Source organism: Tetrahymena thermophila (genome assembly GCF_000189635.1).
Source record: "Tetrahymena thermophila SB210 genomic scaffold scf_8254431, whole genome shotgun sequence".
Taxonomy (NCBI): domain Eukaryota; phylum Ciliophora; class Oligohymenophorea; order Hymenostomatida; family Tetrahymenidae; genus Tetrahymena; species Tetrahymena thermophila.
In genome coordinates this window covers 143310-159435 of record NW_002476212.1, presented here as the reverse complement: position 1 = coordinate 159435, position 16126 = coordinate 143310, and the positions used below count along the sequence as shown (strand labels likewise).

The 16126-nt window shown below is 23.3% G+C and overlaps 5 protein-coding genes across 5 annotated transcripts; 2 read left to right on the top strand and 3 right to left on the bottom strand. All coding sequences in view use genetic code 6, as the record gives it.

Moving 5' to 3' along the window:
- Positions 1–683: 683 nt before the first annotated feature.
- On the top strand, positions 684–2467 carry TTHERM_00312370 (transducin, putative; the record flags this gene model as incomplete). The annotated part of the gene is made up of 6 exons (XM_001033418.3): positions 684–802; positions 924–1018; positions 1080–1164; positions 1321–1500; positions 1567–1798; positions 1865–2467. The coding sequence occupies 6 exons, from the start codon at positions 684–686 to the stop codon at positions 2465–2467; spliced, it is 1314 nt and encodes a 437-aa protein (XP_001033418.1).
- Positions 2468–2843: 376 nt separating this feature from the next.
- TTHERM_000312369 (hypothetical protein) lies at positions 2844–4293 on the bottom strand (the record flags this gene model as incomplete). The annotated part of the gene is made up of 5 exons (XM_012799722.1): positions 2844–3132; positions 3209–3273; positions 3330–3586; positions 3661–4132; positions 4183–4293. 5 exons carry the CDS (start codon positions 4291–4293, stop codon positions 2844–2846), a joined length of 1194 nt encoding a protein of 397 aa, XP_012655176.1.
- Positions 4294–4801: 508 nt separating this feature from the next.
- On the bottom strand, positions 4802–6814 carry TTHERM_00312360 (hypothetical protein; the record flags this gene model as incomplete). Its single annotated transcript, XM_001033417.3, has 1 exon — positions 4802–6814. One exon carries the CDS (start codon positions 6812–6814, stop codon positions 4802–4804), a length of 2013 nt encoding a protein of 670 aa, XP_001033417.3.
- A 709-nt stretch (positions 6815–7523) lies between these two features.
- TTHERM_00312350 (hypothetical protein) lies at positions 7524–9860 on the bottom strand (the record flags this gene model as incomplete). Its single annotated transcript, XM_001033416.2, has 1 exon — positions 7524–9860. One exon carries the CDS (start codon positions 9858–9860, stop codon positions 7524–7526), a length of 2337 nt encoding a protein of 778 aa, XP_001033416.2.
- A 1972-nt stretch (positions 9861–11832) lies between these two features.
- TTHERM_00312340 (cyclic nucleotide-binding domain protein) lies at positions 11833–15959 on the top strand (the record flags this gene model as incomplete). Its single annotated transcript, XM_001033415.2, has 4 exons — positions 11833–12279; positions 12412–12576; positions 12857–12950; positions 13000–15959. Exons 1-4 carry the CDS (start codon positions 11917–11919, stop codon positions 15957–15959), a joined length of 3582 nt encoding a protein of 1193 aa, XP_001033415.2. The 5' UTR covers positions 11833–11916.
- Between the last annotated feature and the right edge of the window lie 167 nt (positions 15960–16126).

The window sequence follows — 16126 nt, the reverse complement described above, 5'->3', positions numbered from 1 at the left end:
TTCATTTAAATAAATTTATCATTTTAATAAAAAATTATAAATTTGCTCAATTAATTAATTGAATTAAAAAAACTTAATTTTTTAAATCAAATAAAAATATTTTTACTTTTTAATTTAGCTGTTAAAGATATTTTGATTTTATTAAACAGTCGAAAGATGATAGAAAATATTTTAAAATTAAAAAAATTGTTTTTATTTTTTTATTAGATTTGAGTTAATTAATTAATTGATCTAATTGAATTACTTCTACTTTTAGCAATTTTCAAAATAAAATTAATTAGAGCAATAATTGTGAATTTATTATAAGTGTTTTCAAATTAAAATTTTAAGTATTTTAAAAATAACTTTTGATGAATAAAATATATAGAATTGATTTAGTATAATATAAGAATAATTTATGATAATATGTATGAACATTTTTTAAAGGTGAGGTAGGTCTTTAAAATGATTAAATATGAAATAGTTAAGTAAGTAGGAGTGGATAAAAAGAAGAAGAAGAAGAATTATTATTACTACTATTTTTGATACAAAATATCTTATTCATTTCAAGGCAAATTTATTTATAGTTGATTCCAGTATGTTCATTAACTTTTACAGAATTATAAATACACAAATATATTAATTAATTTATTAAAAATTATACTTTATTAATACAGAACTTTTAAGCAAAAAAAAAAAGCAAAATGGAACAATATGTTATGGAACCTCCTCTCTATTTCGCAGAGGATCACTTATTTGATTTAGATTTCCATCCAAATAAAGATTTACTTGCTTGCACATTAATTAATGGTTGGGTTAAAATGTAAATAAAATTTTACATAATATTTTTTATTTCATTTGTTAAAAAATGAAATTAAACAGATCCCTACCTCATATCTTGTTTATTCTTTTATCATAATTATTTAAAATAAATTCAAAAATAGCTTAGGTTATAATTCGGATGATGTAAATGATCTTGCAGTATTTAAGCATCACTCATAATCAACACGTACTTGTAGCTTTTCACCAAATGGATTGAGTAATATTCATTACCACCTATAAATATGAATTCTATAAAAGGCATTTTTGTAAAAATAAAGATCTAGCAACAGGTTCAAAGGATAAATCATTTTCTATTATTGACACAAATGGCAACTTATCTCTACATCTCAAAGACGCTCACAAGTAAAAATTATATACATAATGCAAAATTATATCAAAAAAAGAATAAATTCTATTTTATTATATTAAATCCTAGCTAATTGCTTAAAATTGAAAGCAAATCATTAATAGAAAAACTTAATAGGCATTAAAAACTTACTTTTTATATTAAAAATAAAGGGAATCAATCAATTTAGTTAAATTCCTTAATGATGATATTCTTATTAGCGGTGATGATAATGGACACATTAAAGTTTGGGATTTAAAGAGCAGTAAATGCGTCTATGAAGGCGAGGAATAGAGCGAAGCTATAACAGGTGTTGCTATTCCTGAAAACTTAAACTACTTATTGACCACTTCGTAAACATTCAATTAACTTACTACAATTATCAAATGAAAATTTATTTTATTTATAATAACGAACAGTCTTGATGGAACTTTAGCTGTTTATGATATTAGAAAATCTAATAATGCAAAGGATAAGCTTTATGCCCTAAGTGATTGTATGGAAGAAGATTTAACTTCTATTTAGTTAGTTAAAAATGATAAATTTGTCGCTACAAGCACATCTGAGGGTATTGTCTTATTATTCAAATGGGACTGGTTTGGTGACTGCAAAGATCGTATTGTATTTAATGCCAACACTATAGATCATATGGTAATTTTATATATTATAAAAAAATTTCCTTTATGGATTTCATGTAATTCTAATTTATAAAACTAGATCAAACTTGATGAGAATACTTTGATTACTGGTAGTGAAGATGGATTTGTAAGAGGAGTTAGTGTTTATCCCAATAAATAATTGCAAATTTTAGGACAACACGAAGAAGATGAAAATTTCCCTATCACAAAATTAAGTTTATCACATTGTAGGAGATTTTTGGCCTCTTTATCACATGATAATAGTATTAAATTCTATGATATTTCTAAGTTTGTAAACAACAGAGATTAAGTTGGTGAAAATACTTGGGAAGGCTATGAAAGTGGTGACGAGCCTGTCCCTAGAACTAAAAAGGAAAAAGCTGGAAATGATATGGATGATTCTGATTTCGAAGACGAGGATAGTGATGATGACAGTGATGACGATGAAGATATGGAAGATGAAGACAATAAAAAGTAAAAGAAGTAAAAATAAAAAGGAGGTGATGGTATGGATGATGAAGAATCAGATGATGATGATGATGATGATTCAGATGAAGAAGTTAGTAAAAAGAAAAATTAAAATCAAGGTAAATAATAAAAGCGTGTAAGATTATCTGAAAGGGCTCAAAAAAATGTTCACAACAGAAATAAAATCTAAAACTTCTTCTCAGACTTTAAATGATTTATATAAAATATAATTATTTATTAATTAATTAATTTATTTATTTATTAATGAACGAAATAAATAAGTTAGATAGTATTTCAATGTTATTAACTGTATTTATGATGCTATATTTGTATATAGATAGATAACTAGCTAGTAAAATATTAATTCTACTAAATTAATCTTATAATCCACTAAAATAAGTAAAAAAGTAAGTAAATAAGAAAGTGTTTAAAAAAAAGGCAAATTATCATAGGAGTTAGAATTTATTTTAACTACTAAAATAATGAAACAATAAAAAGTATTTAAATTTGACATACTTTTTATGTACTTTTTGCATATTTAAAAAAGATAATCAATTTAGTTATTTATTTATTTATTAATTACATTTTTATCAAATTTTTTATCCCATTTCTATGGCACTCACAAATTGTTCTTCTGTATAGGCAAATATTTATCCTGCTATCAAGTGATTTTTTTATCTTTTGAGAATGTCAATAAGTCTTAGTTACTTTTTAAATGCATTTAATAATTCTTAAATTTATCTATCTAGTTTTTTAATGTCTGATTGTAGTTTTTCATTTATTTTTTTAGCATCACCTTACTTGTCTGATGCAGTATTGCCTTTGTTTATCTACAAATTCATCTTTATTTTGTCTATCTCTTCTTAAAGCCTATTAATTCTAAAATTATTCTAAGTAAGTATTATAACGTTTCAGAAAGCTTATTTTATTTAATAGTTAATAAATTAATAATTACTTAACATCTTTTTTATTAAGTTCTACTCCTTTTTTTTTAATTTCTTTTTTGACTTGATCGATTTCCTTTTGTGAATAATCAAATTTTAAATGATGGTTTTGTTTGTTTTATTAAAATTTACATTTTGAACAGATTTGCAATCTTTATCCTCCTGCTGCTTTTATTATCCTAACTTTACTATCATCTTTTTGGTTTCTTCCATTTTTTCATTTAATAAATTTATTTAAACTTGATAGGATTCTGTTTCCTCTTCAAAAGATTTCCCTTTTTCTCCCAATTAGCTTAAAATACTCTCTTTTACTTTCAAAGCATCTTATAAAGAATCTATTTCGCTTAACAAACCATCTTTTCTGATTCGCTATACTCTAATGATTTTTTCTATTAATTTTAATTTTTATATTAATCAAAGCTAATTAATTATAGTCATAATAAATAACTTATTAAATAAATACCTTGCTCTTCAACTAACATTTCTAGTTCAATCAGTTCTTCATTCTTTTTCTAGTCAATTTTTTTATACTTATTTAATTTTTCTTCTAACTATTCTTGCTTCTTAAGTAATTTTTCTGCATCAATATCGTCATCATCGTCGTCAAAATCATCTGCTTACTTTGCTTCTTCTCCATCATCATTGTTTTATTGTTATTTATTTTAATTTTTGTTTTTTTTGTAATTAATGGTTTCGCCCACATCATCATCTTCTTGATTGACTCTTTGAATTATTTTATTTATATAATCTCTATTTGAAAATTCTTTTGGCTTATCATCCTACTCGTCTTCTTATTCTTCATTATATTCATTTTCATTTAAACCAAATTCATCATATTCGCCATCTTAATTTTCGTTTTAGTCATGATAATTTTATTCATCATCTAAATTCACATCGTAATCTGCATCATTGCTATTTTCTTATTCTTTTTAATTCTTTTAAATTATTTAAATGCTAGTCTATTTTATTTAAAATGCATACATACCAATCTGTTTTATATGTTTTTTCTTCTCTCTTCTAATTGTTCATTCATTTTTAGGTACTCCTCTTCTTTAGACTTAAACTAATCCCATTTATTTTTGATTTTATCATCCATTTTTATTTGCTAAATCAATCTTAATCTATCTATTGATATTTATATTAATTAACTTTTTTAAATTTTTGAAAATTAAGATCTTAAATTATAACTAGCCAATTATTAATAACTATTTAAATTAAATAGTTAGAAGTATTTTATTGGTTTTATAAAGCATGAATAAGAAATTAAAGCTGCAATAAGTGTATTGTCCATATCAAATTAATTGAATTTTAAGTCAAGTAATCCTAAAATTAACAAAGATATAGTGATAAATTAAAATTGATAAAGATATAATGAAAAATTACAATTAATAAAGATATAATAAAAAATTACTATTAATAAAGATATAATGATAAATTACAATTAATTAAAACATAATGATAAATTAAAATGAATTAAGTATGTAATAAATTAAAATTAAGTATAAACAGAAATTTAGTATTTTAATATATTTTATTTATTTGTTTTTAATATTTATAAATATTTTTAATTTGTTAGAAAAGGAAGAGCGGGCTTTAAATTAATTTCATTTACAATAATCTGGTACTTGAATTGGTTTATAATTTTTTTTTTAGTTTATTTTTATTTTCCCTAAGTATTTACTATCTGAGAAAGCTTTAACATACCTCTCTAAGTACTTAGCATGTATCTCTTTATCTTTAATTTAGGATTCTTCTATCCAGATGATTCCTCTGTTTTGAAGGAAAAAGCCAAATACATCTCTGTATTCTTCGTCTTATATTAGATAGACAATCATTTCGTTATTAATTTTGTTACATTTTATTATACCATTTAGCTTTCTTTTTAGTCTTTCATACTCATCATCACTTTAATAATTTTTTAAATTTTTAATAACAAGTTTTTCTCCAGCTGAGTTCATAAAAGATTTAAAAGCTTTTATAAAATTTTTTGGCACATTTTTGGCTGATTGTTTAACAGATTTTACTTCTTCTTATTCAGAATTGCTTGCAGATAAATGTTTTAGTTTTTCAGTGTTTTCATTATTAACAACACTAAGGTCTTTCATTACCTATAATTAGCTATCATTATAAGAAGTTAGATTTTAAATTTAACTTTCATTTTTAATAATTATATCGTCATCGTGAATGCTTAAACTTAATGTTTCTACACTTTGCCTACGCTCAATTTATTGTATTTATTCTTTATTTAATTTTGATTATGCGGATAAAACACTTTAAGAGATTTTAATTGGGGTTGAAGATTAATAAATGTTATTTGTAAGAATATTATTAGTTCTAGAGATAGCTTGGGATTAACTAAAAATTTAGGGTGTATTTTCAGGCATTTGATTTTCTTATTTTTAAGTAAATTAAAAATTGCAAATTTGAGAATTAGAAGTCTTTTGCTAATTAATTTACTCTCCCTTTTATATTTAATTTTTTTATTGTGGGGTAATAATACTTCTTTCAATTTGATTTGATTGTGAGATATCATTATTTTAAGGTTACGGATAAGTGTTTTTATTTTGGAAAGTATAAGATTCAGGCTCAAAAGTCTACATATTCTAATTAAATTAATTCTAAATTTTCAAATTTTATATGTTTTAAGTCTCTTCAAGCTTAATATTATTTTTATGTGCTGCTTCTATATTTGTGATATGTGTAGGATTTAAAGAATCTTAATGGTACTTTTATATTTGTTAATAGTTTACAAAATGCTCTAGTTAAGATCTTAAGTAGTCGTTAATTTACTGCTGTAATTTTAATTATTTTTCTAAATCTTCTTAGCATTTTTATTTCTGGTCTATCAAGGACTGCATTTACTAAATTTATGAATCTTTTAATTCTATTCTTTTATTAAATTTAGAGTAAGTTTCTTAGTTTTACTAGATTTAGCGAGCTTCGAAACTATTAATTACTTACTGTTATTATTATATGTGCATTTCATATTGATTCAATTTATTTTTAAGCTGATTATTCAATTCTATCATTTCATATTGATGTTATGTTTAAATACTATTCAATTCTTTTTTATGCTACTGCTCCATTAATTCCATTTTTAACTATAGCATCTTCATTTCATTGTTTGGAATTAATTGGTACATGTCAAGAAACATTATATTTTAGTACTATGTATTGATGATTAATTTTCTCTCAATCAGATTGTCTTCTATTTTTTTCATGTAGTTATTCACTTAGATTTCAGAATCATTCACAAACCTGTTGAATTGCGAAGTATCTTTTTTTTCATAAAAAATCTTTGATGAGAAAACAACTGTGTCATTTTCATTAATTGCTACTCTTTTGACATATTCATCAGCATTTTAGCTCGCCATTTAGCCAAGACATTATTTTTAATTATCTCCAATTAATTGCTTATTATTTTTTGAAATAAAATCTTGCTCTATTTACTAAGGTTCTGCTATTTCCTCTGTTTTTACATCATAAGTTTAAAGGAGTTGCCCTTAGTTTTTTATTTAATTTGGCACTTTTTAGAATCTATTATCGCAAATAACATGAGCTTGTTTTATTAGAATTTCTTAATCCTTTTTAAAATTATCACTTAATTAGTATTGCATTCTCTTTTATATTAATTTAGTTGTTTCGACTAAGTTTTTTTTATAAGATTTTACAAAAATATTGATTAATTTCTTTCAGGTTTAAATAATAAAATACTCTTATTATATAAGTATTAAAACTTAAGAGTTTGCAAGCAATCTAGCATTCTTGGTAAATTTAATAGATATTTTATTTTAGAAATCACCACTTTCAACTAAAAATTTTATCTCTCTATTTTTACTCACTGATGAAACGTTTTATTTGTTTTTTAGCACAAAACATTCTTCATTTAAAATATAGAAAGTTATTTAATAATTTACCTTTCAAATAAAAGTAAAAAATTTGAAATCTTAAAATAGATAAAAATATTTTTAAATTAAACTTCTTTTAGTTCTTTCTTGCAAAAATACAAGATGATTTATCTTTATTTAAAATAGTGTAATCTCATACCATATATTAATAAATACAATAAAAATTATTAACACTATTAAATTCAAAATGATGTCAGTTTAGCGTGAATGAATATTCTTCGTTTAATTTATTAAATAAATGTGATGCTTTTGAAAGATATTAAAATAAATTAATATTTTAATGATTACATACATTATGTTTTACAATAAAAGAGTTTCTAATATTTAGATCTTATATTTTCTTGCAAATAAAAGTTTACTAAATAAAAATTTAAAAATAACATTGCTTCATTACCACACACACAATTCATTAAAAAAATCAGTCATCATGAGTTAGTTTAGTGACTTTAAAGTATTATAATTCATCAGTTTCTGTTTTGATATTTTCTGTAATCATTATCTACGAACCTAATTATTTGTTATTTTCCTATGCAATATTCTAATCAGCAGAAGATTTTTATTTTTCTTTGATAGTTTTTTAAAAAAGGTGATTTTATTATGCGGTTGATTTCTACCCATTCTAATTAGATTATTCTTTAATTTTATTTAATTTTTCTTTCTCTGACAGCTTTACTTTTTCTTTAAGAAAATTTATTTAGCCCAAATTAATATCTTTTTTATGATAATCCGATGCACTATAATTGTGAGTTTGTTTTTATCCAATCGATGATTGATAAAATTAACTTTAAATTCCTTACTTTTTAGTTCTTGTTTTAGAATTTAGTTAATTTGGTGCTATTTACTCATTTTCTAATATATCATACTTTTCTGATTAATTTTTTTCACTTAATTTTTATGGAGAATTCTGAATTTTCTCCCTTTTAAATTTGTAGACTTTATTATTTTCTTATTTTGTCAGAGTATTTTTTTTGTACTATTGGTATTTAGATTCGGGGCAATTTTTTATGTCTATTACTTTACACTTTAACTTTAATTAAAACAAGTATTTTACAAGTAAATATGAAAACGGCACTGATAAAAATGAACTCAGCAGACCATATAACAAAAAGCTATTTCCCAATAACCCTAAAATCCAACTCTACTTTTCTTGCAAAGAGAAATCGATCTATATAGTAATCAAGCAGAAGTCTTTAAAAACTAATATTTCATGCTCATTATAATTTTATATAGAAGTAAAAATTTACTCTTTGCTAAGCATTCCATTTTATAATTGAGTCTAAATCTGTTTTTCGTATTAAGAGCAATCGTAAACAGCACAAGATGCTGTTATTTATTTTAATCCTTTTTATTTATTTTTTTAAACTTCAATGCCATTCTCATTTTCCTGATTCGGAGTATCTAAATTTGAAGAAACTTCATTATTATCTAATTAATCTTCTTATTTATCATCCTCTTATTAATAATTAAATTTTATTTCCACAGACGGGGCGGAGTATTCCAAAGCAAATAAATGTATTTTTTTACTTTCTAAACCAACAAGCAAAGGTTATGAGACGTTTTTATAATTTTCAATGATTAAAAAGTTATGAATCCTAACGCTCTCAGAATTAGTTAAAATTTTATCTTGGGAAAAAAAAAAGTCATTGAAATCAAAAACGGAGGAAGTAGCTTTTGAGCTTTAAGAAAAATTTTAGAATAGAGTTATATAATGAATAGCAAAGTTAGAAATAAAATAAAAATTTGAAGAAGTGAGAAATCCATTTTAATAATTAGCATATCTTTCAGCTATTTCCTTAACCTCAAATACTCTGAAATTTTCAATGTTATAAAAGTATTCTGTTATGATGACTCTAACTGAATTAGATTCTTCGCTCTCAACAACTATAATAGTTTATTCTGAAATAAATATATCAATTACATCTGAAGCTTCAATATACATAGACAATCTTTAAAAATCTTTCCTATTACTGTTATTTGGTAGACCATAAAAAAAAAGCCCATTTCTCTAGTCAACTAGAAGTAAAATATCTTTATATATATACATCATGCTTATTTATAATTAATCATTCTTTAACCCCTTCAACTATTGTAGGAATCTTAATTAGAAATTATTCAAATCAAATTCATAAATATAAATGCTTCCCTGTGAAGCTATAAGAAAATAAGCTTATGTTTATTATTATTGATTATCAAATTAGTAATAAACAACATCATCAATATACTCTTTATCTTAAAAGTAATACAAGTGATTGTTTTAAGAAATACTTTAAATAGGATTGTCTAAGTTTACTTTGTAGATTTTCTTCCCACTTAAAATGAAAACAAAGCTACTGTTTAGCGAATCTATCATTTGAAGTTTTGCTTTATTTTTTATAAAACTTTATTCCAAAAGGTTATTTTAATTGTTAAAGTTGCTTTTTAACATTTTTAGCTCGTATGAACCTCCACTTATTATCTAAAATTAATCATGTTTAGACATAGTTGTCTAATCATACTTTATTTGTAATTTAAGAAATCTAAAATTAGAATCTAAAACTATAATATAATCTCCAATTCTCATCATTTATGATTATTCATCTTTGATTTTATGAAATTCATAACTCGCCAGCAATTCACTTGATGTTAAAAACTCTTCGTTCTCAATTCTTTTATTTATAAAAAAACTACTCACGCATTAGCTTAAGTAAATATAATCCTCTGCCTAAGACGTTATTTTTAAATTTATTTCTTTAACTTATATACTACAGAAAATCATATTAAATGCTAATATTAAAGCAGCAAAAAAAATTAACTTCATTTGCAATGATTTGCTATTTTATTAAATGAATATGGAACAATAAATCTAAATTGTTAAAAATTTAATTTGATATTTAATAACAATTAAATAATCAATTTGATTCTACTTTTTGATTTTATCATTTAACATGAATTAAAATTTCAGATAATTCAGTAAAGGTTAATTAAATGCTAACATAAAAATAATAGATAAAGTCTTAGAACCAAACAGAATCATTAAGTAAATTCTTCTTAATTTATTTCCATTAATTTACCAGAACCTATTTTGCAAAAACTGTATAATTGTAATAATAATAAATATGGTAAGTAGTAATGAGTAATTATCAAAATACATTTAAAATTAATCAATCAAAAAATTCAACCAAATTAATTTTTTCCTAATTGCCTCATTTTAGTTAATTTTATGCTTCATCATCAATTTAGTTACAGATAAGATAAATTCTCTTGAGCTTTTACATCTAAATTAATATCAAATAGCGTAAATATCTCCCTTATCTATCAAACAATATTTAAAACACAACTATTCGCTTACATAAATTCATTATTAAAAATGCAAAATATTTAATTAAATTCTAACTTTTAATTTTTTAAAAAATGTAAATATATATATCTTTATGAGTTTCTTTATTTTTTAAATAATTAAAAAATGTTTACATCCTTTAATTAAAAGTAAGATTAATCAATAGAATAATAAATTTATGAAAAATCAAAAAAAATTAATAAAATATATCCCATTACCTATTATAAATTATCTGTTTTACAAATATTTTAATGATTTAAATATAAATTAGATATAGCTACTCAATAAAAAAATGTATCCCTTATAAGATTTGGATAAACACAAAAGCATTTAAAGTATATAAAAATATTAAATATTAATACAAATTATGATCACAAAAATGTAAGTCTGTCTGAATTAAATATCATTTTTTTTTCAGGTATTTATATTATTAATTTGATATTTTAAATTTATTTTAATAAAATTAGAAAAGAAAGCATTTATTTACTGATAAATGAAATTTTAAATTACATAAGATTATTTGACGTAATTTATTTCATTTTAAAGCTGAGGTTTTGATTTTAGATTACAAAAATTAATAAGATTATATATTTTTTATTTTTATAAGTACTTGAAAATAATAGATAATCAAAGATTTTAGCCTGAAATTAATCTTTTAGATGCATTCAAGATCACTTAATGATTTACACAGAAGTAATCTTTTAGATAGTAAACTTGAGTAGAAAACAGTATTTTTGAATGAAAAGCGAATAATATGTTAGAATTCAGCATAATATTTTAATCTAAGTGGTATATGATTATCTTATGATTAACAAAAATAAATTAAAAGCAAACAAAATTTGCATTTCCAGTGTGATTTTTTGTTATCTAGTAAATTAAATACACCAAAAATTAAGATAAGCTAGATAAAAATAAAGATTTGCTTGCTGAATAGAAATTTAAATATAAACTTGTTCTGATAAATTAGATAGATAAAGTATACATCTCAAGACTTCTTGCTTCCAATAAACATGGATATCCACGTAATTTTTATTTTATGAAATCTTAATTATCTGTTTTATTCTTTACTATTACAAGTAATTAGAGTAACTATTTCATAAGAAAGAAAGATCAAATGAAGAGCATTTATTTCTTTATGATTAGCTGCAGTAAATTAAATTTTTTAAGGAATATGCTGCCAAAGGCAAGATAGATGAAATCAACAAGATTATCTAACATTGTAAATTTAGAAAGTTTTAGAAAGACCATTGTCTGATAGAATTAGGTACTTTTTTAAATCAAATTACAATCATTTCAACATTTAATTACACTTAAATTATCTTATACAAGATGAGAACAATAAATATTGAAAAGGTTTTTTAAAATATTATTTCCTAATAATATAGATATAAAGAGTGAGTATTTTTTCATTATTCTGAGTGGGCAAGTCGGATTTTATATACCAAAGCCCAAGAAGGGAAAAGAAGAAAACAAATAACAAAGACAATTCTCTAAGATGGAGAAACAAAGAGATAATTTATTCCTAGTAAAGATATTTAAAAAAGGAGATAGTTTTGGAGAAATTAGTTTAATTTATGATAGAGGATCTGATGGATCTATGTTTGCGATGGAAGATACTATCTGTCTCTTGTTGAATAAATAAAATTTTTTATAAATTATTGGTGACTAAGAGAAGAATTCCATCACAAAAGAAATAGAATTTCTACAACACCATCCGTTATTTGAAAATTGGAGCTTTAATTTGCTTAGACTGCTATATTTCTTTTCATAAATAATGAATTACAACAAAAATGAGGTAGTGTATCTCGAAGACACGAAACCTACTCATATATATATCATTAAACAAGGTGAATTCGCAGTAATATATTTATTTACTTATGATTTGGCTATTAATTCCATTTCAATTAGAAGCATTATTCTATAACTAAAAAATTAATTATCTATTTATAAAGCTTGAACCCTAGTAAATTAATTGTAATTAATTATTTAGATTTACAGAAACTTCAAAGACCAATCAAAAAAGGTGGATAAAAAGAAAGAAAGCGATCAGGATGAGGACAATAAAAGCGATGAAGAAGTAAACAGTATGGAAGATAATAAAAATGATTCTAATAACAATCTAAAAAGGAAATTCGAGAAACAAAAAAAATATAAAGTAATTTTCTAAATTAATTATTTTTAATCAATTCAAAATTCAATTTTTTTAAGTAATTAATTTATGTGTGGTTCTACATGCATAAAATATTCAGAAAGATTCTAAGTTAATAAATTAATTAATTAATTATCTATCAATCAATTATTTATTTTCTATTCCCAATTTATTTAGACTTTATGGGTTTGAATTATATTTTGAAAATAATTATGTAATACTCCTACCAACTTTACATCTTTGATAGTCTTTTTTTATTAAAGTATAATTTTTTTATTTATTTAAGTTAGCGGTTATGGGAAAAGGTGAACTATTTGGGGAAGAAGACATTTTAATGAAGCAGAATCGTACTTTTAGTGTTGTTTGTGATAGTTACAATGGTAAAAAAAAACATAATATTTTAAAATAAGCTAACTCTTTTATAAATAGGTGCTTAACTTATTATGATAAAGAGAAAGGTATTCAAGCTTAGTGTGATGGCAGATATAGGTAGTGCTACCTTTATAAAATAACGTCTAAAATAAAAAAACTATAATCACTAGCTTAGATTAGAAAGTATTAATACGTTTATAAAGGAATACAAGGATTTTTTTACAGATTCGAATGATAAGAAATAAAATGAATAGTAGAATGGAAATAATTTTTAGTCCAGCAACTAGTCTAGCAACACAAAACAAGAAAACCAAAACAAGGCAAAAAAGAGAAACAGTTAAGATATAACTAATAATGGATAAAATGTTTACCAAAATTAAGGATTTTTATCTCCTCCCAGCACATTGACAGTAGAAAAAAGTAATAGCTAGAATTTCAGCAATTCTTATTAAAACGAAAGGAAAAGAAGCTTTAATTCAAGCACTTAGCAAATAGATAAATCTGAAAAATTGTAAAACCACCAAGACCTCTTTGATCATTTTTCTTAATTTCAAAAAAAAATTTACAAATCTGAGAAAAACAAAATATCAAGCAACGATACTAACAGTGCTTACAAAGATGGTTCTCCTCTACGAGATAGTTAGTAATCAAGCAAAAGAGGCTCTATTTTACAAATTAAATTTCCAAATCAATAAAATCCTACTAGAATGCCCCTAACTTAAGAGAATAGTCCTGAATACAATTTCTTTGGAAATAAAGAAGCTGCTTATAGGCTAAGCATAAATAGTCTTGTCACTCCAAAAAATGTTAATAATCTCAAAAGTAAAATGGATCAGTAAAACATGTAGTTAAACAACATCGAAGAGCTTGCTTAAAGTCAATAATAAAAGCCAATACATTTATTGCTTGAAGGAACAAAATAATCTTCAAGAGATTCTCTAAATTCAAGCTGTTTTTCTAGCTAATATGATATGGGAGTTAAGATGCAAAAGTCTATGAGTCACTAATTATTAATCCCTCCTTAAGATGGTATCATAGCATCAAAAGAAAGAAGAGTTAGCAATTTTTACACAGAAAGCTTAGTTAACTAAAATAATAGAATATTAAAAAAATAGTCTTCTAGCTAGAGAGATTCTTAATCTGTTGATAGCAAAGTTTCAGCTAACTAAAATTAAAGCTCAACAAATTAAAATTAAAGAAACCCAACCAGTTAGGACTTGATTAGCCAAAATGGAAATAGTCCTAATTAATAATAAGAATATTATTCAATCTCAAGATAACCTAATCAACAGCTTCAATACCAAATGTTTAATTAACCAAGCTCATTTTATAATCTAAAGGGGTAACTTTAAAAATAGGATTATCTCCTCAATATTAAAAATCTAAATTAGGAATAAATTGAACCCGAAGAATAAAATTAATATGAAAATGAGATTAAAAATTCTAACAATTTCTAAAATTTCTAAGAAAAAAAAGTCAACCAAATAGGTTCAAAATTTGTTTTGTCTGATTCAACTACTCTTTCTCCTAATAAGTATCCTTTGAATTATAAGATGAGCTCAAGCACTATAGACGTTTTCCACCAAAGTGAATTAACCAACTCTCAAATTAATTAATAAAATTAGCAATAATTTTAATTTAGTAATCCAATAAGTAATGCTACTGATGCCAAGAAAAATGGGAAAAAGATACATCTATAGTTTCTTTTAAATAAACAAAAACCTAATTATTAGAAAGAAAATACAATTTGTTCTTCTATTTCAGCAACTATGCCATCCGTTTCAGCTTAATCATGTGTCTAGATTTGTAGTTTTCCTAAAGAAAATCTTGAATTCAATCACAGTATGAGTACAAATGTAAATAACTACTTTTCTTCTTCTTCTTCTTAAAGGATTTAGAATGTGAGTAATTAGTAATCTGTTTTCACAAACAACTACCTGTCAGTACAAAGCCAACCTCATTTATAAGAAGATTATTTTTAGTAAGAAAATGAAGTCTAAACAGAGAAAGAGAGAGGAGAGCATGATGAAAAGAAAAATCAAGATAAAACTAAAAAAAAGTAAAAATAATTTAGAAATAGCATCTTCACAGATACATTCTAAAAAACCTTTTAACAGAACCTTCATCATATTTAATACAGAATATTACAAAAAAAACATAAAGTAACAGATATTTAGCAAAGTATTGCAAAACACATTTAAGATTAAACTATTAAACACTTTTTAGAAGAGAACACTTTAGTTAAAAGTAAATATGATCACATTAGAAATAAATATTAGCAGTAGTAATAGTAATAACAGTAGCAACAAATCTAGCCTTCAAAATCAGAAACAAAATTTGAAGCTCTAAAACAAATGTTAAAAAATAACTTGCATTACTCTAAGTAAGAAATAGAGTAAGGATTAACTTAAATATAAAGTTTTCCTAGATAAAAAACTGCAAGCAACTATTAAAAGAAAGCTGAATTCCAATACGAAGAATTCTTAAATCAGTAAAATGAGACCTAAAAGCACTCACCAAATATCAAGACTTAACATGAAAAATCTAGATCATCATTTAACAGCAACTTTTAAAATAATCTTAAATCACAGCAACAAAACACATAGCAATAACAATATAAATTTCAGTAAATGCAGTAAACAATTCCAAAATAAAGCTTAGTTTTAGATATTAAATAGTAAGATGATTAAGAAATAAAAAACTTTTCTATTACTCCAAACGATAAAACAGGAACAGTGCATATAAAATCTTTGCAATCCCTCACTTCGATATCCAAAAAAGGTTCATCAAACGTGTTTTCTTTCACAAAAATACCACAAAATAACGAAATTAAATCAAAAGAATCTTTAAAAATGTAATCAATAAAATAATTGGGTACTGAAAATCATACAAAAAAGTTGAGTTTAATAGAATAGAATTTCAATTCACTAACGAATTTTAATATAAAAAATAACATCAAAATTAAAAAAAATATTTAATTTAATTACAAAATACCTTAAAAAACAACCAACTCTTGAATTTCTTCAAAAATTTATAATTTCATTATATGAAAAAAAGTAATTCCAAGTAATTTATAATATATCTACTTATTTATCTTGTTATCCTATCTGATAAATCTTTATCTTAAAATTTTATAAATTTATTTGTTTTATTTTTATTTATTAATATTGAATTTGTTGTTGCC